General features: G+C 34.8%; 1 protein-coding gene across 3 annotated transcripts; it reads left to right on the top strand.

Annotated features, from left to right (window-relative positions):
* The first annotated feature begins 2,613 nt into the window (after positions 1-2,613).
* Positions 2,614-25,544, top strand: LOC129257138 (probable mitochondrial glutathione transporter SLC25A40). 3 transcript variants are annotated; one of them, XR_010293095.1, is made up of 11 exons: positions 2,614-3,603; positions 8,046-8,105; positions 9,196-9,347; positions 9,797-9,864; positions 12,844-12,980; positions 15,725-15,898; positions 17,807-17,916; positions 18,335-18,410; positions 19,388-19,471; positions 20,669-24,203; positions 24,928-25,544. XR_010293095.1 is itself a non-coding variant. In XM_054895396.2 (10 exons), exons 1-10 carry the CDS (start codon positions 3,198-3,200, stop codon positions 20,785-20,787), a joined length of 1,386 nt encoding a protein of 461 aa, XP_054751371.2. In that variant the 5' UTR covers positions 2,614-3,197; the 3' UTR covers positions 20,788-25,544. The 3 variants fall into 3 exon arrangements, 1 of the variants encoding a protein (XP_054751371.2); XR_010293094.1 differs by having other exon boundaries at positions 20,669-24,348; positions 24,812-25,544; XM_054895396.2 differs by having other exon boundaries at positions 20,669-25,544.
* Positions 25,545-26,323: the final 779 nt, after the last annotated feature.

Genomic DNA, 26,323 nt, shown 5'->3' with positions numbered 1-26,323 from the left:
GACTTGAAACTCAAGCAGGATGTTTATATACTTTAATAACCTTATGTCCACGTTTCATGAACTAGGTTCATATATTTTCTAAGTTATGATGACATTTCAAAAACTTAACCGTAGGTTAAGACTTTGATGTTGATTCCCTAAACATGGTCTACGTTCATTGACCATAAATGACCTCTGACCTTGGTCTTGTGACCTGAAACTCGAAAAGAATATTTTGTAATGCTTGATAAACCTTATGGTCAAGTTTCATGAACTAGGTCCAAATACTTTCTCAGTTATGATGCCATTTCAAAAACTTAACCTTCGGTTAAGATTTGGTGTTGACGCCCCCTCCGCCGGCATCCATCTTTGAGTGCCAAAAATGTGCATTTCCCACCCCTAGGTCGTATGAAACTCTTATCACTCGTAACAAAATCTTTATAACTCGTTCATAGCTCGCTTTAAGTCGTATAAAGGTCACCGCAACTCATACTAAGCTCGGCCTGACTCGTTTCGCGTTCGGTTCACTCGTACAACGAGCGTAGTGAACTCGATGTTGAGTCGTTTGTCACTCAAGCAAATTCCAGGGAAAAATGTAAATTTCACGCGAGCTTGTGCGAGCTAAGGCGAGTTAGAGCTCGCGCAGCTCGCGTATGACTCGCAACTCCAACTCGCCAAAGTGGAAACCTTGCTTTAAATCTCGAATTTTTCCGCTCGCACTTCGCTCGCATCAATTGTTTATTTAGGCCTATATAGCTATCCTGTTCTCGATTACAAAAAAAAATGATTGAAGTTTTCCATTCTCTATGTAGAAATGTTAAAATATTTTAGCTCGCGCTTCGTGCTCGCATTATTTGATTGTTGAAATATCTAACCTCTTCATGGCTAAGTTTAAGCAGTCTTTAACAGGTATCTTTTCGATCAGATCAAAACGTATATAAAAATTTTCTGCTCGCGCTTTGCGATCGCATTATCAATGTAAGGAAGATCCCAATTACTCATCCTATTCATGATTTACAAAACATGAATATAGTGTTTCGTTCAGTTGGTCTAAATCTCGAAATTTTTCGCTCGTGCTTCGCGCTCGCATCAATTGTTTGGTTATATACACCTATTCTGTTTAGGTTACAAAAAGTATTTAGAATTTCCATTCTTTGGGTAAAAATGTCAAAAAATTTCAGCTCGCGCTTCGCGCTCGCATTATTTGATTTTAAAAATATCTTCATGGCTAACTGCATGCAGTCTTTAACATATATCTTTTCCATCAGTTCATTTCTGCTCGCACTTCGCGTTCGTAGTAATTATTTAGTTGCATACACATCATTTTTAAGGATAACAAACATTGCCCATACAGAACTTCTTCAAATTTTAGGAAAAATTCATAAGATTTCCAAAAAATTTAGCTCGCGCTTTGCGCTCGCATTATATAAATAAGGATTATGATATGATATATCTATGTTGATTTATAAAATAAGAATAAAGCTAAGAAGTGACTATTAGGACCACCCCTTCAAAGAAAAAGAAAAAATCATCTTCGAGCAGCCGATCGGGGAAAATATGGCTGAAAAAACAATTTCGCCCCCCCCCTATTGGCGAAGGCTGGATCCGCCCCTGCAATATTACATTAATTCTTTCAGCTAATTTGAACCTCAAATGAAAAGATAGGGAATGCTCATTTTCAGAAAATGAGCAAAACGCGATTTGTTCCAAAATCGGATCGTGCATGGACCAGTCGTAAGGTGTGAGGTGGCCTTTAGACCATGATGTTTAGACCAAGGTTTAGACCTCAATACCCGTCCCGAAATTTTAAATTGTAATGAAATATTGATTGCACACATCTAATTTAAACCTTTTTTGGGGCAATGCATTAACTTATAGGGATTAATACGTTAATACTTCATTCATTTATTATTGGAATGAAAATCTGCATTTTTTTCTTTTTTCGTATTGAAATTTTGATTACTAGTTATTTCTATACAGTAACTTTTTTGAATTAATATGTTAATACTACATGTACTTATCATTGGAATGAAATTTTCATTTTTTTTATGAACACACATGTATCTTTTTTTTGGGGGGGTGAATTTTTTAATTATGTTTTTATTATAACAAATTAAAGTAAATTACAAAATTTACAAATGATTAAGTGATTGCAAATCACATAAACACCAGTTGGTTACACAAAAAAGACAAAATAACGACAATGATAAAAGAATAACCCCTACCAATTATCCTCCCCATTAAAATTTAAATTGTAACGAATTATTGATTACTAGTTATTTCTACACTAGAACTCTTTTTTTTTTCAAGTAAAAGAGCAGTAGTATAGAAATAACATGTATGTCATCTTTTGTCAAATGGATGCTTTATACATTATTTGGTTGTAGCCTTTATGTAAACGTGTATTCACTTTCACTGTATATTAGTTTATAAATGTAATAATGGCTTTATAATATGTTTAATACGGTATTTTGATGTTTATTGACTTGAAGTTGTGAACAAAACAAATTTCCAATGTGGATGAATAAAGACGAACTTCAGCTCGCTCCTAGATCTCGGTGACTTGGGCGGACCTAGATTCCCAGGGATCGGGACAAGCTCGCGCTCGAGTGCGTCATACACTGGGCATGCGTAGTAGAGCAAATATCCCATTCAGGATGTAAACAATCCCTCGTGTGATCTTTGTTTAGCGAGGAGCCGTGCACGTACAATAGTGGAAGGACCATACTTGATACAGAACGAGATGGAATAAATGAGGGAAGAGGCCACAGCCGTTTTGCCCAAGGCAAAACGGCACTACCATATATACATGACTGAGCAAAAGCATCATTCTTAACCTGATTATACTCTGATTGTCAGCGATGAGCAGATGGGACGAGTGATTGACCAAAATATATGAATCTGATCAAGCTTTTCGAGATCGAGCTGCCTGAGCTGGAGGAGAGGTCTTACGCGATATAGAGTAGGCATACGGACTTCCTTTTCAACCAGCCAGCAATTGCAATGGGTTTAAATTGACTTAAGTTTAACTCAACTGAAGACAATCCCGTGAAGTTGTTACCATTTAAATCCCATGAGCATTGTCGTTGATGTAAGTCGACTAGACTGGACTGCAGATGATTTTGAAAATTCTTGGTGTCCGTCCTGTTAGTACTGTTACTGTTAGTAAGGAGGACAAGTCTCTTTGACTTGAGCTGAGAAAGAGAGGAATATAAATCATGGACATAACAAGTTCATCACGCTTGGCGACTTCAAGGAGCTTTGCAGCGGCCAGCGTGCCCCACTTACATTGGCATCCCTTGCCTTCGTCAGCCCGACCGCGATCGAGGACTGAGACAGATAGAGGTGTTCCAAGTGGTCACAAAGGCAAAGCAACCCATCGTCATCATCATCCACCACATCTTGGACACTTGCATGGCAGTGGCAAAGAGACAATTACAGAGCCGCAAAATGTGAGAAGGAAATCTGACACCAAACATGGCGGGGAAATAGGAAAGATCAGTGATACTGACAAGAGTCTCCATCACAGATATGAGCATCATCACCCTTTTCATCACGATGATGTCACACCATTGCAAAGATCAATTGCATCAGGAGTTGGGACAGTCTTCATGTCTGTCACAAGTGAGTATACAAATTCTCCTCAATCATTACAAAGATCGAGATCTAAATTAAATATGTAGCTGCCAACACTTGTGTAGACCCTAATACAAACTTTGCAGGCAATTTGATTTCATAAGTTGTATTCCACTCTGAATGATCAACCCGTTCATTTCAGGACAAACTTTACCTTTTAACTAAATGGCAAATGCATGACAATTTATGTTTTTGTCTCGCCTACATAGCAGAGTGAAACTATAGGCGCCGCTTTTCCGACGGCGGCGGCGGCGTCGTCAACATTGAAATCTTAACCAAGGTTAAGTTTTTGAAATGTCATCATAACTTAGAATAGTTAGAAAGTATATGGACCTGGTTCATGAAACTGGGACATGAGGGTAATCAAGTATTACTGACATCTTACATGAGTTTCAGGTCACATGACCAAGGTCAAAGGTCATTTAGGCTCAATGAACTTGGACCATGTCGGGGGGGAATCAATACTGGTATCGAAATCTTAACCAAGGTTAAGTTTTTAAAATGTTGTCATAACTTAGAAAGTACATGTATATGGACCTACATGTACAGTAGTTCATGAAACTTAGACATTTAAGGGTGATAGTGTATCACTGAAGATCCTGCACCTGAGTTTCAGGTCACATGACCAAGGACAAAGGTCACTTAGGATCAACAAACTTTGACCATGTTAGGGGTATTTGTGCTATTGTCATAACTTTAAAAGTTGATGGATCTTGTTCATGAGACTTGGACATAAGAGCAATTAAGTTTCCCTGAACTTCCTTTATAAGTTTCAGGTCACATGACCAAGGTCAAAATTTATTTATCAAAAAATCTTTGTACAGGATGAACATGTTCAGATAACATACAGTGTACACTTTTTCAGCATGGTCCTGTTGACATACAAAGTATCAAACAACATAGAGCAAAATGCATAAAACAATTTAAATTCAGATATAGATCTTTTATAGAAAAAAAAGACTGAGTGACATAGGTATGAACAAATATAAAATATTAAACAAAAAATACATGCACGCTGAGTGATAAATTTTATACCAAATTGAAAATTTAAAATACAAACTTGCATAGAAATGTATAAAATGGAGAGCGGAGAAAGTATTAAGAGGGGTGAGTTTTCTTGTCTTTCCTTTTAAAACTATCAATTGAGTTTGCATTTTGGAGTTTTGAATCTGAACTATTCCATATGTTTCCTCCTGCATATCTTAAACTATTCTTTAAAAATTCAATGTCCGGTTTGGGTATAACAACATTAAGTGAATTGATAAATCTTGTAAAAACCATATCAATTGAATTACGGTACATAAACGTACCAGAGCATAACCATGGATACAGGTATACATAATACATGCAAGGAAATACGTTTTTTTCTAAGACTTGCCATTTCAATCGCTGAATAATGTCAGTACTCAATACCATTGTGAGTATAATCAAAATTCTTTTCTACTATTCTTGCTGCTCTCTTTTGTAATGATAATCTAAAAAAAATATTTATATTACCGACAAAATACCGAACAAGAGTAATCCAGTATGGGTTGAATTGTACAATTATAAATCTTATTGAGAATATTCATAAATTAGTGAAGTTACTGACCTTTCTTTAAAGAAAATAACTTAAAAGCTAAAGATCTACTTAGGTTCTTCACATGCAAATTCCACATAAGATTTTCATCAATTTTGATTCCAAGATACCAAATATGTTTTATGTTTAATTTCTGTGAAGTATGTGGGTTTCGTTTTAATAGCATAGTATATGTTTTGTCGACATTGACTTTTCATTATTTCTCTTGTACCATTTACTAAAGATCCGTCTGTAATTTAGATGTAATGACTTCGTTACTTTTATCAGAAATATAAAAAGCTGCATCATCTGCATATATATTGCATGAACATGCATGATAATAAACATTCACAAGTCATTAGTAAGAACAAGAAAAGGTATGGGACCCAGGCACTACCCTGGGGAATTCCTACAGAAAGATTATTAAATTTAGACAGTTTTTCATGATAATAGACAGTTTGTTTTCTACCTGATAAGTAATCAGTAAACCATATCAACTCATTATTTTTAACACCATATCTTTCCATTTTTTTTCAAAAGGATATTATTATCAATACAGTAAATACATTTAGATATGTCCAAAAAGCAAGCACCAACCATCTCACGTTCATTCAAAGAATCATACCAATGATCATCTAAAATTTTATGTAAACGTAGTTGCCAAATGATTTGGTAAGAATGCATATATACAGTAATTATTTTTGGAAGAATCATGGCTGCAAAAGAAACTGCAATTCCCAGGCCCGTAGCTTCAAGTATTTCAGTGGTGAATGGAGGCTCCAACCTTTGTTTTATTGCCTTAGTGAGGAATATTACCAGGGTCCCTTTTTACCCTGTCTTCATCCCTTTTTGTCAGGACAGGATCTGTAGATGAGAGGAATGGAACATTATTGTCCACTGTGCAGTCAACAAGTTTCCAGTCTGGCCAATTATTGGTCAAGTGACCTTGTACAATATGAATGCACATTCGTAGGATGACCCAAACAATGGACTGACCATTGATTTGATGCTCTGTCTGGAACTCTGGATCCAATCATATTATTTGCACGCTCCTTTCCACGTGATTTGTGGTATACATTCTTGGAGTTGCATTTATAACTAGGTTGTAGAGATATCCCTCTTTTGATATTTAACTTGCTCAGTTTCGGCTATATTAGAGCTTTTCTCAGACCTTTGTATGTTCAATTTTTTTATTATGGTTTGGATATTATTGTTATTCATGCTGGTTACAAATAGAGCAATTCTTTATTTTCCACAAAATAGTGTTCCTCCATTGCAGTTTTGTATACTAAACATATCATGATTGTAAATTTGTTAAGTTCCTGATTTCAGAACTCAGAAGTGATATTTCGGCTTATGACATTGTTATAATTTTATAGAATTAGGAATTCAGATCAGCCTTCATTACATGTCACATGTCGATGTCATATGTCTCTTTAAGTACTGCATGGTTGCTTTATATCTCTAAAATGATCGCCATACAGGCATTGTATTCTGATCGATATACAAATGTCATGTTTACTGAGCAAGTTGGCTCTCAATGTGCTGCAGTAACTCCTGCTGTATTTGTTTTTAAATTTAAGTGCACATTTAGTTTCAGTGTGGAGTAACACGTCCCTACATTATATGCACTGGAGTGTGAGCTTTAAAATTCCTGATCATGCAACAAGCTTTGAAATTATATTTCCATGAGAATTGGATAATTAAAATATGGTATACTCAAATCATGCAGAGGGGCACAGGGGTACAACTGCCCTATTGGTTTTTCAAGTAGTGAACAAAAAAAATAGTGAGTGAAGAGAACCTCCCCCTCTCCGCCCCCTTCAAAATATTTTTGCACTGCCCATGGCTGCTTTAATCTTTTATGTTCCAATTTTCTAATTGTTTTCCTGTGATTGAAAGATCATCACACACATTTTTATTTGCCTGTATAATATTATCTATGGGTAAAGGAGCTTGTTATTATTTCTGGCTTACTCTGTTTGAAGTACATGTAATACTACTTCTATTTCCCGATGGTCGTCGTCCAGTTCCGGATACATTGTACCCAAGTTAGGCTCTGCAATTATGTAGCATTTGCTACGTGCCAAAGTAGATTTATCTCAATTAATTAATAGCATTTATTTCTATGTATTTTTTTTTTTTTTTGGGGGGGATGGTTGTTCTTTGTTGCATGACTGCCTGGACTTGTTGCCCTTCTATGTATTTCAGTGAATGAATTTGGGGGCTGACTGAAATATTTGCACTGCAATTTACATTTCTAATGATCAGTGACCTCATTCAAAGATAATCATCTTTATGTTAACAAAAGCAAATGTTTAGGATCTCATAATCAAACTGTGTACTCAAAGTTCAGTTCCCTTGAAGGTGTATTTATTATTGTTCTTCTTGAGTTGAATGATACAAAATAAATGCTTCATCAAGTCCTTGCAGTAAAAAAAAAAACAAGTTTTATAATCACGTATGAAGCATGTCTTTTACAACAGTAAACATGTATGGCCATATACGATTAAACAGGTACACTGATGCAACCTACAGTATATGGATACAGATCCCATATTAACAATTACCTATCCAGATGGGCCTAAAATGGTTAATTATTGAACACATCATACAGTGTATCCCTTCCCCTATCTCTTACTCTCTTTAGAATTGTGAATCGCTAGCTGTAGTTTCCTCTTTAGTTCATTCGTATGTATTTTGAAGAATATCTTCTTTGTATTTCTTACATAACGCGAGCTATATTATACATGTATTTGTGTTATTATTCTCATTTGTCTTGACAATGTTTTCAATCTAACCCCTTCCCTCCCTATATCTCTTTCTGCTGTATTCCCTTTTATATGTTTTTTCTTTCTGTTTATATCTCCAGTGAACCCTCTTGATGTTGTTAAAGTTAGACTTCAAGCTCAGCACAAATTACCAACTAAAAGTGAGTATCCTATCTTCTTTTGTATTTTGACTTAAAAATGGACTGGATTTATTTTGATGTCATTTTGTCATAACCAGACATGCATGATGGGAAAGAAAATGTGCCCCGGTGGTTGGGTTTACCATGGACCCAGGAGGAATGGTTATTTATACTCACATTTGTTTAATATCCCTGCAGGATCCCTGTAGCTCAATTTTTGCAGGTTAATATTTAAATGTACTATGTATGAATGAATCCATCTATCATATAGGGTGATTAAAACATTTCCTTGTCAGAAATTTGTATAGAACTTTCTAGTATTAATATAAAATGTTGCTTGAAATGATTATGTCTCTTGAAAAAAAAAAATCATTTATGTATTTACTGCGATTTAAAAAAGATAGTTGCACATGCCAGCCCTACGACTGAATTGGGTATAATTAAATCAAACAATGACACAATTAGAGACTACTACACAGATTTAAAAACATTGAGTAGTAATTCATAGTGAAGATACAGTACTTCTCTAGTACTAGTACTACTCAAGGTAGTAGTAATGTATGCACAGATGCAGGCTACAGTCTTGTTTTGGTTGTGAGCTGACTTTTTATTGTGATACGGTACATAGTAAGTAGTAGGCCTAGATCATACTGCTGAAATTCCATCCATAGAGTGTTTGGAACCTTATACTATAGGATGAACCATAATGTCAATTGAAGGTCAAGTGAAAGCCAAGGAAAAGCAGTATGAGAAATCCATCCTGCATGCCATCATCCAAAGATAGATATCTGCAATCCATTGCAGCTATATATAGACTGCACATGTATAGAAGTTATATCTCTTTGCATCACCTTTTTTGGGGGGAGGGGGGGGGGCGGAGGCAGGAAGGTTAGTTAAAAAAATTAAATTTGTGTTTGTGTTTGTGTCAGATTAAGCCAAACATGTTGTAACCCTATGCATTATTGTTGGTGTATATGATATGAACAAAATAAAAACAATAATAACAATACTACTACTACTAATAATAATAATACAGTATGAAATTAGAAGCTCAACAAGAAAAGAAAATGAGGAAAGGAACTAAGAAATATATTGAATAATCTCTTTTCAGATTCAAATTCCAATTCAACCGGAAACCATTCAAACCAGGTAGGGAGAATGTCCCCCAAACCCATCTCAGGAATCTATAGAGACCTTGCCACATCATCTTCATTAGGGGAGAAAGGATACCAGCCAAAGCCTGCCAGACTCACTGGAACTGTTGTAAGTATGCACTCAAGTCAGTCGTTATACGCCCCATCGCCATTAGCTCAAATTATCCCACTATTTCTGATCTGGCCAAATATCGTGATAAAACCAAGTTCAAGATTATTTGTATTTGTAATAGTGCATGTGCTATTGCTTAGGCTTTTCTTCATCTTTTATAATGGATCTTGAGTTCATTTACTCCTGATTCAATGAAGATTCACTGATTCACAAAGGTGATTTTTAAAACCATCGGCTGAACCCATGGTTGATTCAGATTTTCTGTATAAATTATGCTGTTTTACTGTGTATATTAAAAATGTCCAATGCTGATGTGCGCTTTTGTCACAGTGTGCCAATTTGACACCTGTTGCCATGGTTATCTATATTATTTATTCATGAGTCCACTGTTTGAAGAGTGGACTCATTAATTAATATTGTTTCCTTTTCTCATCTCTTAATCTCAGGATGGATTCAGATCGATCATAAGGAATGAAGGTTTCACAAGACTATGGAGCGGTCTTGTTCCAACTCTGTAAGTACCACTGCTCTGTAAATATATGTGTAATTTTGCATTTCCAATTTCCCCACTATGATGTGACTATTATATTTTAATGTATGATTTAGACATACACTTGTAGTGCAGGCTAGGGCATATTATTCCGACAATGCATGTTTCAGAATCCAATTTTTTTTTTTTTTGGGGGGGGTGTGGGTTGTTACATTCAGTTTGTCATTTTGAACAAGTTTTAGGCTACAGCTGTGTCACAAAGTAATTTCTGCTGTAAGTCATAGTTATTACAAGCTTTAGTGTGAATGAAAAGTCTGAACAACTGAGCAAAATATTAGATACCTAAAAATGAAGACTTGTCTTGAGTACGAGAATCCCAATATGCTGTACTATAGCAGCCATTATAAATCCTTGAAAGCACTATGACTCATGGTGGCAGATGTAATAATGAGAATTTCCGCCCACATCTTGTAGCATGGATTTCAGGAGCGAGTGAACCTGAGGCAAGACCTTGTATTGTCCTTACATGTTCTCATGAGAATAAACCCTAGATATATACATGTATAGAACCAAATATGAGATGCATCCGCACCTTCCTTAATCAGGAAATATGTTGAAGCTTGAAAATACAATGTTTTCACATTCACACTTGCTTGTTATGGACAGGGTTCTTGTATAGAATGTGTAACAAGATTTTCTGTATCCCTATCATGCCTATAGAGATGACTGTTCATTCATTTTGTTTCAGCCTAAAAGTTCTCACAATTTGCTTTCACTCAGCAAATATCTCTAACTTAATTCCCTTCAGAAGTTTTTGTAAGTTGAAGAATACATGTATGCTAATTTCCTGGGTATTTTCTTTCATGGATAATTGGATATCATAAGTCATTTAATACCACACTGGCTGATCAGGCTACAATTCCTATTAAAGCATAAAATGCCAGGTATTTTTTCGTGATTGGACAGGTGTAAAAGCATGTATTATTTAAAGAAGGATACTAGCGAATTTCAGTTGGTGAGAAATTCATAAATGGAGAAACATGCTACTAAGAAGTGACTTTCCTTTTTGTTTGTAATTGATAATATAGATGTATTATTTAGGTAAAATTGTATTATAGAAAGGTATGATTAGAATGAATGAATTTCATGAAACATTGATAAAGGCTTGCTTTTTAAAAAACATTTTCTGTTTCTCTGTCTATTTTTTTGCCAATCATGATTTGAATTACTTACTCCTCAGTTTCCCCTGGTGAATATTACTGTGATGCATAGTCATACTCTCTATCACATATAGTCCGACCTCTCTTATCCGGCCTCCCCTTATCCGGATCTCTCTATTATCCGGACGCACACTTGCCGAGATTTTTTTTTTCAATCTAGTACGTGCATAGAGATTTCATGCATTCTAAACTCAAAATTCCTATGCAAATCACTTCGATTACATATATTTTCCAATATAGTCTACCTTCATCACGTTCTCTTTTTTTTTCCGGAAAAAAACCAACACATCTCACTAGCTAGCGCTTATAGGCCTCAATACGGACAGCGCCATCTATCATGTTTGAGCCTACAGTCAGTATAATTTTGTGAAGCTGCGATGCCCTCGGTGATGATCAATTGTAAAACCTAGTTTCATCGCGTAATTCTCTTTCTTTCGAGGTATGCTCGATGTATACCTCAATCATTTCAGCAGGTAAATTATTCAAGAGTTTTGGCCACCAATCGATTTCATTTCTGCAAAAATACCGCCTATGATTTGCACTGACAGCAGTGAAATACTGTCTGTGTACGCCCACTACAATACATTACGTGTTGCTACCGTGCGTTGGGGAGAGGCTGTTTTGTCTTGTCTCTTCTACTCCTACTGTAACTATCAACTTCACTACAGTATCATAACTTCAAATAACGGAGGCTTCAAACTGATATACATTTGGGTTTAGCCATTTATCTGGATTCCATCTTTAGCACTGTCTTGTATCTCGCCACAGATGGCGCTATTCCATAACATCCCTCTTTGTTTATAAAAGACATTGCTTTGCAAATTAACACATAATATGCATTTCTAATGAGTTCATTGTTTAAACAGAGTCCTTCTAAACTGAGTCCATCCAAATCCAGATTGTTCTCATAGCTAGACACTGCTTCAAATATGATTGTCCATGAAATAAATCACTTCAGTAAGTCGCAGTTTATAAAAGTTCTTAACAGTTCTTTGATCCTTCCATTCTTCTTGTATATCTGCGACAGCTTACAGTTCAGTTATCTTTCCATTCATATCTGCGACAGTCCCATACTTGAATGGATTATGCTTTCATTTTATATCATACTCCTGTTTTATTCCAGTCGATTCACAAAACATCTATGATGTGATTGAGAAATCATCCGGGCGACCACCAAAAATTCCATTAAAAGATATATCCGATTGATTACTTTCTTTTGTTGTTTGTTTTGTGTATGTTTGTTCAAAGGCTTTAGATTGGCTACCCAAACAATACTAACTCTTTTCCAAAACATAACAATTGAAAACTAACTTCACTAAACATATATAACATGTCATCAATACATATCAATAAACAAACTGCTTAGTCACTTTATTCATGTAAAAATAATTAAGTACATCCTCCTTTCCTCAGTTAAATGAAAGAGAACAAAATCTCAGGTTGCCTCAAAAATTGGTCAAAATTGGTTCACTTTCCAAATAAAACAAATCCATTTACCTTCTGCAATAATCTACCTATGAATAATCCAAAGGCAGCATTTGTGAATTCGACATGAGTTGGAAAAAAAAATTCTGGAAATAACAAATTTGGTCAAATACTCTCATCAGCATCTCAGCTGCGTGTATTCAATATTGGGTCTCCCAGATCCGGATAAATCCCTTATCCGGATTGGTGCTGGTCCCAACGTGTCCGGCTAAGAGAGGTCGGACTGTATTACTTTTTTTCACAATGAAAACATACAAGCTGAATAAAGAATCATTTATTTTGTGTCTCTTTATCTTAGTTTGATGCGGATACCAGCCAACGTGGTATATTTCTCAGTTTATGATGGTCTCAAGAGTCAGTTAGGATTTGAATCCCGTCACTCCAGTGATCTTAAAAGCATCCTCATCACTATCTTTGCCAGCGGAACTGGAAGAAGTAAGTAGAATAGATTTTACAAGTGTGATGTCACCGCCAATCAGCCATTTGACAGCTAAATAGTTCAATGAGTCCCTAGTGTCTACAGTGCTTTACAAAGTGAAATGAAGAAAGTAAACTAGACCCATGCTTTAACCAACTGATTGATGCCTGGTGCAAGTCTCCTTGCTTGGAACCATCACTGGGCTGTAATACAAGACAATGACATCATCACTTTGGTACTCTGTGCTAATTCTTTGCTTGACTATCTACTTTCCTACACAAGTAAAAATTACAGAGGGAATGTTATAAAGTGATTTGCTAGTGGTTGTCAGTGACAAGTTTTGCAAGCTCTTGAAACCAGGACATATAATTGGTGAAGAGCACATTCATCAATTAATATCACTATAGCAAGATGTGTCTTGAAATGCCCCTGGGTTTAAAAGCAACATATTTGCAACTTCTTCCCATTTGCATTTACATTGACCCAGTTTGTAAAACTAGTTCTGTCACACTTGATTATAATTGTTTTGTGGGTAAAGTTGACAATTCCTTTTCTCAACTGAAACTATGTATATTTTGAGGAACAAATAAAGTCTTGGGAACATTTCCTGGAGATCTTTAGGGCATTCACTGCCTGGTGTGCATTTTGTAGAGCACTGTGACAACAGCTACTATCTTCCTACAAACTATGTTGCAGGCTTGCAATTCCCAGATTTTCACTGCAATTGATTTTACTTCTCTAATGATTTGGAGGCTTTCTGCATGACAGAATCAAGATATTTGATGCATTTGAGCATTGTAGACAGAATACTTCCTGCGGTATGTTGTGTGTTAGCAGCTTTCATATATGCTTTTCACACTGCACTTTTTTTCTCCTTAACCCCAGGAAATTGGTGGGGCTAAGGGGGGGGGGGGGGGGGGGGGTCTTAGCCCCACCAATTTTCAGGGGTTAAGTTTAGCCCACTTCGTTTTTACACTACGTTTTAGCAAAGTGGGCTAGCACGGTACATAGTACAGTACTATCTGGCCCTGCAAAAAAGCAGGGTTAGACGGCTTATTGTGGTGCTAGCACCACAATTGCGGTGCTAAGAGATGCAGTGTGAAACGAAACAGGGTTAAGGAAAAGTGGGGCTAAGCATTAGCCAATCACAGAAGTCAAAATTGCACGTTAACCATGCTCTGTATGGTAAAGTCATCAATATTCATGAGCTGTGGGATAGTCTGGGGTTAAGGCGTTAACCCCGGCTAAGCAAATAGTGTGGGGTTAAGAAAGACATTGTGAATAAAAAAAAGATAGTATGGGGTTAAGGATAGTCCGGGGTTAAGGATAGTATGGGGTTAAGGAAATGCAGTGTGAAAAGCATAATAGTGTGCTAATTCTCAGACCAGTTTTCTGTCAAATGACTAAGTGGTGCCTAGATCACTGAAAGAAGCTTGCTGTCTAATCTAACACCCGCAATACAGAGTTACATGTTCCTGCATAATACTGCTAGTTTTGTTGTTTCAAAGTGCAGATAAGCAGGCTCTGGCCGATTACCCTTTATTCTGTTAGTTCAAGGCTAATCCGTGTACTAAGGCACACTTGTGTAATGTGGTAGAAATGTATCAAAGCACCAGAAGACTTCTTATAGACCATGTTTCCTAAAACAAACCCATTTGGCCAAGGATGGGATAATCAACAATGTGGAAATACCTCTGTCACCCTTTGCTAATGTCATGGCCCACCCCCCCAAAAAAAATATATATATACATATTTATATATTTAAATTACAACTTGGTTTAAACACCCTCACAGGTTATATAAGTATACTTGCACACTGATTTTTCAAATTGGTAATTCCATGCAAAATGTTTCTTTGCCCAATAAAAAACTTTTATATCTTCAGAAATATTTAGCCCCTTACAAAAAATAGAAAAAGAAAATGCATGACCAATGTGCACTTTTTCAGCTTGCTCAAGCAGTAGGGGCTTGAAGTCACAATGTGATAAACTTCCTTTGCGAAGTTTGGCCAATAGCTGTGTACATTCGCTAGTGGTATTAACAAGAAACTAACAACTGTGTTGTGACCCAGATAAAGTTAGTTCCCTTCCACAGAGTTAACCTTCTAAACAAGATGCATATATATCCTAAGGTTGATCACAGTAGGTCTCATAGCAAACCATGACTTCCTTTCAGCCATAGTTTTCCTTCTTCCTTTCCTTCCTGTATCCTGATGTGATATACTGTTGATTGACCGCATGAAGTTAGAGGTCATGCACGACGGACCTAGATGGGCCTCATTATTTTGATGCAGTTTTTTTTTTCAGTACAGAGGTATATCAAATTTGCTATAATGCACCCCCCTAAACAATATTTTGAAAGCTTGCAATTGTAATAAGTTTGTTGGGCTGTCATAAAATTCAAAATATCTTTTGAAAATTTAGCAAACAATATACCTATTACATATTGTTGCATACGTACAAAGACTAAGTTTGTGACTGAAATATGACAAGCCCAATGTTTAAATATTTCATGACCTTATGCTTCAAGAAAATATGACTTCATGTATTTGGACCTTGCATTTGTACCATGATCGATGTACATTGTTAGTCTATCTTTACTAATACTCAGTGCATTGTCAGTCTGATTCAAAGTTCTTTGTATAAACATATATGGAAACAATTTTTAAAACACGATTTTGATAATAATTCTAAGTATTTTATAAAGAATACAGATTTGATTACTGGCTGTCTATTTCTTCATTTGATCATTTTGTGCACAGCCATGTCGATTGTGTTGACAAGCCCTCTAGACCTGATCAGGACCAAGTTATATTCTCAGTATCTGACGTACCCTGAGCTAGTTGGTTGTCTTAGGTCTGGATTCCAAGCAGAAGGTATCTTCTCTCTCTGGAGGGGTGTTGGATCAACTATTCTCAGAGATGCTCCTTATGCAAGTGAGTAATTGCAGTTGAAAATCTACTTATTTATGATGCAGCAATATTAATCTTGCATCCATGTCACACATCACTGAAAAAGTGAGAAAGAATTACGTATGAGCGTTTCATCAGCACTTAAAAATTATCAAAAAATAGATGAGTTCAATTTTTAGATCCTTTAAGGACGTTCCACAGTTAAAGTGAAATCCATGTCATTTTCACCAAACTTTGCACATAGATACTTTAGAACCTTAATATTCGAAATATGCAAAAATTAACATAGGTCCATGTGCTTGGTTTTTTGCTATAGAGCTTCAAAGTTCACCCAAATTGATGTTCTTAAGAATTGCGCATTCAAAAGAATTTGGCATTTTTAGACCGCCCAAGATTACTACAATGAGTTTAAACCTTCATTACTCAGTCAAAATACAGGAAAAAGTCATCAAATTTTGCAAGAGAGTTAATAATTGTATCGTTAGAATGGAGAATCTATTAATAGTGCTATTTGTTTGCAATTTTAAGTTTAACAGCACTGTCAGTTCTTCAAAATGGCGTAAAAGATAACAAAATCCCAATCTAAAAAATGTAAAATTTCAGTAACAAACTACAAACGTACAATAAATGCTGCACTTTATTCAAAATCCATGTCATTTTCACCAAAATTTGCAGAGTTGTAGAGGAAGGTATACCTAAGAGGTACAAACATTAAAAATTAGGGGTTCATGTGCTTGTTTTTAAACTATCAGCATTTTTATTAGAGCAAATGTGCTTTTTAAAACACAAAAAATGGGCCGAATGCTTAGTATCTATGTGAAGAAAAAATCAAAACCACTCTACCATTTATTCAAACTCGGGGTAGTATTCGTGATTCTTGGCAGCACTGCAGAGTAAAGTATTTTGAAATTGTAGAGAATATTTTTTTGAATGGTCCATGGAATAATTCAATTTTTTAGCTTCATCAAATAACGCATCGGATCTGTAGTTAAAGTGCAGAAGATGAGAAAAATCAGCTCATACCCGCAGCTAATTAATCACCTGTTCATACATTGTGACGTCAGCGCGCAGAGTGTAAACTATGCGCAGATCATAATGCGCACAAACATAACTGTGGAACTTCAGATCCTTTAAAAGATATCAATTTATAAAGGATGATCCAACAAACTTTTAAATCAGTTTGAAGCTGAAAATTGGTTTGTTCCAGTATGTAGGCTATCATCCAGATCAGATTTCAGGTAAACAAGATTTGGCTAAAACACAATAGGCTTAAGATAAATTTTGAATCATGAAACACCCCTAGTGGGTGTTTCATAATGCTGTTCGTAAGTTAAGAGCGACTTTAAGAACGACTGGTGATCCTTTCTTGTGGTAAATGGTATATTCATTGGCGATTTGGTTAAGCGCATAAGAAAGGTTCACCAGTCATTCTTAAAGTTGCTCTTACGAACAGCTTTATGAAATGACCCCCAGGTCAGAGTTTGTTGTATTTCAGAGGGGATTGTCAGTTTTACATGTTTTGATAGTAAAAAAAAACTGTTTTACTTTTATTTAAACATAAAACCTTTATGCACAGTCTTGGGTGTTTCATCAAGGCCTACTCTTGGTAACATCACCTTTTGATATCTAAGTCTGATTTCAGGTTATTCAGGCAGATATGGAATTCTGGATGAACTGATATGATCTAATTGTTACCACTGTACATTTGCAATGCAGGATGGAACATGGGTGAATTTTGCTCTCATTTTTAGTACAATCTTTGTTTGGAGGAAAATTCCTGGCACTGTTATCTACTCTTAATTCAGATTAAGGGTATTGCACAAAATTAAACTTTTTTTCTTTGTAGTTTTTTTACTTACTGTCATGTGATATTTATAAAGTGTATTTCTCATTTGGTGAGACATTACAAATAATACATTTTGTTTTCATTAGTTCTCTATTGGACCAACTATGAACTGCTCAAAACCCAGGTCATGAGAGTGTACAATGTGACGGAACCAACAGTTGGAATTACATTTTGGGCTGGAACAGCATCAGGGGTGGTAAGTCAAATCACTGAAAAAATATGTTGTAATATTTGAACCAGGTTATTGTGCAATTTACCCAGAATAAAGGAACAAGACCAAGAGGGAGAGACCTTGAATTTCTTGGATTGAGTATGGAAGGAGTGGGATAGAATGATAGTGTGAACCATAATGGTGGAAAGGGAAGAAATGGATATCCAGAATAGATTCAACCTTTCTCTCCCTTAAATAATCAAGTGCTATAACTTAAATATTAGTAATTTATCAGCCACATATAAATGCACATTTTATCCTTACATAGAGCATAGCATTCAATTAATTGATCTTTTTTCTTGCACATTTTTTATTTTCTTCGTAATATTTTCAGAGTAGAGTTTAATATGGATCCTAATTTCTGAATTATTATTGTTATGTATTTTCTTTTTATATTTGTTAGTTTGCATCTATAGTCACAACACCATTTGATGTGGTGAAGACCAACAAGCAGGTAGCGATTGGCGACGTCACAAGTGGTAAGTTCAAATACACTTATGATACAGTGTAAAATATTGTTTACGCAGTGTCTGCTTGGCAAAAGGGTAAGGGCAAACTATACTCTTGCCTTGCTGTTGGTCATGAATACACTCTGGGATAGGATTGAAATCCAATAGCATATATCACTTGAGCTTGATTATTTGATATCATGGGATGGCTAATGGCTTACCTAATCAGAAGTCATGATGATGCCTGAGTGAGGCTTGCTCATAAGAAGGTATTTGATGTAATGGCACTTTCCGTATTGATCATTCCTCCACTTGGAGCAATGTTGATTAAAATTGTACTAGAATCGTGAAACTACAAATGTTATTAAATGTAATTGAATTTATTATATAAAAACCAATTAAAGTTGATATTGAAACGGTATAAAATGCCTTAATTGACAGATTATTATGATGATAAATCAGAAGATAATTGCAGTTCAAAGTTGTCCTGTAATCTTCATTAGCTCATTGTCTCTCAGAGATATATAAATATATTCTCAGAGATAAAATTCTCTGAGAGTATATTTGTTCTGCCATCATAAATCAATATGAATGTTATTGTTCATATCTGAAGTGTCAAATAGAATAATTATGTCTTAGTTACTGTAAAAAGAAAATAATGATAAATAATAATAATTCATAATAATGATACCTGGATTTATATAACATTTTTTTCTGAGGTTACAAAGCACTGCTATTGTTATGGTTACCCCAGCTTTAGCTCAAGCTATTATCACCGGCAATCAGTGCATTCAAGGAATTAATCCTGCCGGCATAAACTAGCATAAAAGAGTGCCACTATTACCCCCCCCCCCCCAAAAAAAAAATGAGCAGAATTTATTTCCTAAAGACAATTCAATTGGTGCCACAATAGAGGATATCAAATTACCGTTATATTAAGATGCATGTTCATATTCTCATACATATTTATCATAGTTTAAAATAAACATTTAATTTTTATTGTTCAGGTGCAATGAGTACAACCAGACAGAATACATTGCGAATGATGCAGCAAATACGAGCTCAGTCTGGTATCAGAGGATTATTTGCTGGTAAGAAAACAAGAACCAAATTTTGTTTCTTATCTAATTCCCTTATTTTTGCAACATTCAAGGATCACATTGCCATGTTTCATTTGATTTTTAATGATCTTATTGTATTCAATTGTATAATATATAAATGAAATCATTCTGCTGACAAAATCTAGGGGAAGTGATATACGGGCTAAAGTGAATAACAGCTAGGACAAAACTTGCTCTGAGGCTAAATATCAGTCCTAAGAGTGATACTAGGAAATGATTCACTAAGGTTGGAGGTTAATACAATCCTTGGAAACGGCCAATATGCCACGTTCCACCTGCCCGTCCTGTCTGCAATTGAGGCTATTGTAGAATGCCTGAAGCTTAAACACAGGATGAAAGCTTGATTTTTACTACAGGCAGGGTCGTTATACAGTCAACTGCTAGAACCTACTAAATTGGGTGCTTTATCTGCTCTTTCCCAACGTAAGATTCTGAAAATTTATGTCTTTGTTGCAAAATTGCAAATCATTTTCTATTATTTCTGTGAAAGTTTCATGATAATATGAATGAGCTGAAATAACGGAATGATGCAACCAAAACTTATGAAATTTGAGTACAATGATTGATGGGGTTGGGTTATCCCATAGTTCTAGTCTAAAAGCAGTTAAGGGAGATGAGCGTGATATTAGGCTGGGATGGATATTAAGCTCAGATATTCCCTAAAGCATAGTATTGCTCCCAGTTTGAATCATTCACTGTTCATTTAAAGAATGAATTATTACTATTCAGGAGAGTAAAGAAACCATTACAACTACAATGCTCTATTCAATGGGATGATAAGGATGAGGTTGTTTCATTTTTGATAATTTATCACTTGGTTGATATTCTTGTCATTAAAATTAAACAGTTTTTCCAAAGTTGCGATACAAGGCCTTATAAACACAGCTAGGAATGTGCTTATATGTATACAAACATACATTGTCATACAGTTCAAAGAAGTTAAAACATGCCAAAGTACTCAATACTGTTTACTACATAATTTATCTTTAATTCTTCCATTTTTTTTATTTTGGTTTGTAGAATATTTATTGTCTTTTAAATCTATATAATGAAAAGTTTTACTGTTTGCAAACTGTATACAAAATGGACACATTTAGCTCTTTTAAAAATATGCCCTTATTCTCTGTGTTATCTCTGACCTTGACCCAATGATTATTCTCGTCACAGGTGTGGGACCTCGTGTTGCAATGTCAGCACCAGCTAGTGCAATACTGATCACATGCTATGAATTCACCCTGCACATGTTCCGAGACTATAATGAAAGACAATGTGGTGGCCTCACGTGAGATGACCTTCCCCTCAGGATCTATTCATCAAAGAAATATTACACAAATTATATTCACTTGGCAGTATCCAGCATCTATTATTTCTTTAATTCACAAAGATTCAGGTAATAAATTGAACAGCTTTTCCCAAAGATTTATTTCATAATTTCCCCATTGGATATGTATATATAAAGACACTTGTGCATAATTTTTTTTTTTTTCAGGTACGATATTTCCTGAAGAAAGTATATATTTTGTTTCTTATGATGAAATAAACAAAGCAATGCTTACTTAATACCTTTTGTGTGATTTAATAAGTAGTAATGATTGCATCTATATCTTCCTACAATTGAGCCCACAAGATGTTGTTGTCAGTGGTGTTTTTTAGATTGATTCCCACCATTCGTTTTAATCAATATGTGTGCTGATATTGTCCTATCTGCTGTCTTCCAGTGAAGTTAAGTTCCTTTGTTGTCTTCAATTTTTTCATTGCCTAAAATCCTGTAGGCCTTACAAATACCCTTTCCATGAACATTTGTAAATAATTTATGATGAGAGATATGACGAAATATAATTGCTTATCATTCTTCTATCACCATATTGATGGGTTATGATGAAATTTGCTTTAATGGGTGATATTATAGGAAGGTTTTGTTGATGTATTTTGTTAAGCACAGGGTTAAATGGTCCAAGATGGTTTATCTCATTGAGAATGGTGGGTGTTTCATAGCTGCTTGTAAGTTATAAATAACTTTACACATGACTGGGGACCTTTACTTGTGCTTCAGTAGCTGACTAAGCATCCGAGTATGTGTTCCATTCATGGTGAAAGTCATGTGTAATTTTACAAGCAGGTTTATTTGAAACATCCAACAGGACATCCTTGCACATGTAGCTTCATCAGATATGTCTTTGAATTGCTGGGACATTGTAATGACTTGCCCTATTCAACAAGAATTACTTTCCGATAATCACCCTAAACATGGATTATGCAGTAACCATTGACTGAACAGTAGAATCAGGGAACCCAATCCTTGATAGTAAGGATTTCATTTGATTTAGGGGTCTTGAGGTCAAAGGTCAAGTTCTCCAAAATCATTTTCTACATGATTTTGGCCTGTCCCCACTAAAGAATCTTGATGGATCAAATTTGATCTTGTTTCCAATGTGCATATATATATTGGAGTGACTGATCTTTATTGAATGAATGAAATATTACCACTGACCACAAAATGACCAATAGATTGACTTAGTTATTGCTACTTGATAAGATTGGACTTCTCATCTTGAATCAAATAAAACAAAATATCATGACTATGATACCTGACCTTGAGATATTGAATTAAGATTAAGGTTGAGAATTAAGGTTGAGTTATTGCCTTTCAGAAAGTGCAACATTAAGTTATGTTTTTTCCCTGTTTTATTTTTAGTTATGTATTTGTAAAAAAAATTGCTATTCGTTTTGCGACATCGGTCATTTTGTGGTGGAAGGTGATTTAATAATGCTGTAAAAATGGGTACAATGTTCAGGGTTTATGATCGTCTGACTGCCTGCGCATATCATCATTGTGAGAATAAGAAGATCAATAATTGATGCAGCAGCACTAAAAATTATAGATTATTGATTTACAAGTTTGATATCATTTTGAGCAGCAAGCATGTGAGGTTTAGTTGCTGCAAGTCATATATTTCTGATATTAGTTAGCATTAGTTCTTATTGTACAAAATGTGTATTTGAATGCGACAAGTGCATCTTTAGAAATTTGAGAGAAATCGTAAAGAAGACTCTATTTATGTATAAGAAGGCACATTATTTTGTTTATATCCCACCGCCATAAGTATTTTTTTTCTTTACATGTTGAGGTATCATGTGGATATTTTATGAGTATTGGGTAAAGTAAAAATTATAGTTTTCTGGTGTTAAGTACAAGGTTATTGTTTATATCAGGCTGTGTTTTAAACTATGTTTTTTGTGCTTTTTAAATGTTCTTTTACAAGAATGGATCTGCAATACAGTGTTTCAACTCTTGACTGAATTCACAAAGGTGGTTTTGAATCCATGGTTTGAAATGATAGTTTATGCAGACTTATTGCTTTGATTATGCTCAATTCAGCACATGTATTGAGAAAGCATCTAATAATGAATGTACATTTTTATTTCATTGCCTTAAATTAAATTGATGCTTTACTAAGATAACAGCAATAATGTGTCCACTGTTTATATTGATTAATTTACATAAATAGTGGGCTCATTTACACAGTAACCATAGTGATCAATGTGCACTGTGATAAAACATCAAATTTTGAACATTTTCTAATTATACACACTAAATGAACCAAATTAAGGATTATTTCTCCATAAACATGGTTTCAAATAATGAATTCAGTATCACCTTCATGCATTCAGAATTTTATATTTAGTAAGTTTTAATTTTTTTCAATTAGATTTTGGTTTTACAAGCTGTTGGGAATAGCAATATGACTAGTTCACACTGCGGGCAGTATGAACTACAAAGGGAATTCTCCTATTTTTATTCTTTATTTTTTGTTGCCAATGAGATTGATTTTCATTAGAATGCACCAAGCAATTCTCATCTTCTATGACAAAGTTTTAGGGAAGCCACCCCCCCTTAAACAAATCCATCTTCTATATGAAACATCAACTCCTCTGGCACATCTCTAACATTCTACAGGCCCTTTATCGATGGCTCTTAAAAATGACAAGTTTTGCATTTTAACATGTAGCAAAATCTCTCACCCCTTGACAATAATGAAAGACTAATGAATAGATTGATTTGTGAATACATAAAGAAGTGATCAATGGAAATATGTAAACAATTTTGGCTCTCAGAATTCACTGATTGCAACAAATCAGACTCTTCTTTTACAAACATGCTTTCCCAAAAATTAGCTCACATATTTTGTGTAGCTTTTGTTGTTTTGTTTGGCACTTTCGTTCTCACTACTTACAGCTGAATGTTTACTCTTGGGCAATAACATTTCATTGAACCTAAAGTAAAATACAAGAGTAAGTTTTGATACACCAGCTCATATTGATTATTACCATAAGAGGAGTGTTTAAGAATTATCCAGGAAAAGTAATCATTGAAATCATTGTTATTTGTTAACAAGAAGAATAAAAAAGAGACATCCTTTTTCACTTTAGATTTCTGTAAAAGAAAAGTGAGCATTTTATTAGCATGTTTAGCAGTTTTCACATATTTACTAATTTAAGAGAATCATTGAGTATTGGGGGTATTTTATAATCAACTCACAATAATTAATATTTGGGGTCAAATTGGGTAGTGATTTGTGTGTATCATTTTTTCCTAAGATTTGTTCTGTTAGTTTAAAGTTAGATTGTGGACAAGTAAATGTCCTTTTTTATCTTATGATGTATCACTTTACCTCTTTATTTGAGATATTTTAGTGTATCTGTTGAGATCATTCAATTTTATTTATTGAGTCTTATAAGACTGTAAGTTACAAACATATGTATACTTTAATAATAATAAATGCAATGTATTTATACAGCGCTTAAAGGGATGGTCCGGGCTGAAAATATTTATCTAAATGAAAATAGTAAATTTCACAGAGCAAAATGCTGAAAATTTCATCAAAATCGGATAACAAAGTTATTGAATTTTTAAGTTTATCAATATTTTGTGAAAACAGTTATATGCACATCGTCGTGAATATTCATTAGGTGGGCTGATGATGTCACATCCCCATATCCCTTTTCCTTACGTTACATGAAATAATAAATATGTCATTTTTTCATGCATGACAGTAAATGATGTTTCTCCACTATGATGAAATAAGTTTTGGCAATAAATACCAATGCACTTAGTCAGTAATCCAATTGTTTTAGTTCTTGGTAGAAACATTTTGAATTAACCTAATTTCATATATTGAAATACAAAAGAACAAGTGGAGATATGACATCATCAGCCCACCTAATGAATATTCATAAAGACATGCCTAGAACCGTTACACTGGAATAATGCAAATCTTTAAATTCATTAACTTCGTTATTTTTTATCAGATTTTGATGAAATTTTCAGCATTTTGACTTTAGATTTGCTTTCAGATTTTGATCAAATTTTCAGCATTTTGCTCTGTGAATTTTACTCTTATTTATTGAAATATAAATATCTCCAGCCTGGACCATCCCTTTAATACATGATGTCTCTAAGTGCTTTACAAAAATGATTAGCTAACATATAATTCTCATTAATCATAGTTGTTTCTTCCTATTTTGAGATTATTTTACATTATCAGACTAAGAATTGATATTGTGTCATTCATTGGATGATTCAATTTTCAAAACACTTGCTTGAGGTCTTAAATGAAATATGACTGTTTGGCTTCAGTTTATGAGAGGGGCATATTTTATTAAAATGTAATCATTATTATTTTGAAGAAAAGATAGAATTGTATTATCCAACTCTACTTGCTGACTTTTTGTCTTGAAAATTCTCATGTGGACAGCTAATGAATAGTGCCTGTGTTAATTCTATCCGTGTCCATTTATATTACATGTGGTTGAAATTTCCGACGTTGGGTTAAAGCTTTATAATAAATTATGGAAACATCATTTGTCAAACCATAGGGTATGTGTTTTATGCATGTCGGGGATTTACCTTTTGTGTGCATTTTGTATAGATTAACCTGAAATAATGTTCTTAATCTTGAATTGATTGATGGCCTACCTGTAAAATGTTTTTTTTCGCTATTGGCTTGACGAGTATTAAAAAAAAAACCTGTGTAAATATTTATATCAGCCTTGTTTTAGCTTTTTCAATTAGCTTGGAGTAAACCATAACTCGGGATCAGTGTGGGTGAATAAATGGCACGTTTATGACTGACTGGTGATGATGTGATGACTTCATGCCCAACTCTTCCCTTCTGTTATTTAGTGGTTGTGTCGAAAGAGCATTTCAATCGAGTGGAAGCGCTGTGGTGTAGCGGTTCTGCTCTCGCCTTGTAATCAGAGGGTCGTGTGTTCGAATTCCACCATGGCCTAGCGTCCTTTGGCAAGGCGTCAGTCCACAATTTGCCACTCTCCACCCAGGTGCTAAATGGTTATGTTTTCAACTGTATTATAGGATGACGATAGCTAAATAATTCGCATTTATTGATTCCCTGACTGTTTGTGAAAGCCATTGATTGTGATTTCAGTGTAGGTGAAACTTGAGTTTTTATTTTTTTTCCTTATTCAAATGTTATCAAATCTACCATCGGAATCCATTCCATTCATTCAGTTTCATTTCCAAAATTGAATAAGTAAATGGGAGGCTTGCTATGATTTAAGCCTGAAGTTGAATTTAGGGGAATGTGGGGACCAAGTTACGTGGTTTGATGCGCGTGGACTAAAGAATGTGTTGTGTATGTGGTGATAAAATGTTATCAATTACCGTGTTTACACTTAATCGGCTTTTGTATCGGCTCGCGGTTCTGAACCGCGAGCTGTAACAGCGTGTAAATGCAGTGCAAGATAAACCAAAAGCCGATTCTGCATCGGCTTTTGGTTCTGAACCAAAAGCCGATCAAGTGT

This window comes from Lytechinus pictus, chromosome 3 (assembly GCF_037042905.1).
Source record: "Lytechinus pictus isolate F3 Inbred chromosome 3, Lp3.0, whole genome shotgun sequence".
Taxonomy (NCBI): domain Eukaryota; kingdom Metazoa; phylum Echinodermata; class Echinoidea; order Temnopleuroida; family Toxopneustidae; genus Lytechinus; species Lytechinus pictus.
This window is presented reverse-complemented; position numbering and strand designations above follow the sequence as displayed.

Excerpts from the sequence above, each read along its gene's own strand:
- LOC129257138 (XM_054895396.2), top strand. The coding sequence starts at position 3,198 with ATGGACATAACAAGTTCATCACGCTTGGCGACTTCAAGGAGCTTTGCA. Across the intron at positions 3,604-8,045 it reads AGTCTTCATGTCTGTCACAA|TGAACCCTCTTGATGTTGTT; the intron begins GTGAGTATACAA and ends TTATATCTCCAG. Across the intron at positions 17,917-18,334 it reads CTGGAACAGCATCAGGGGTG|TTTGCATCTATAGTCACAAC; the intron begins GTAAGTCAAATC and ends TATATTTGTTAG.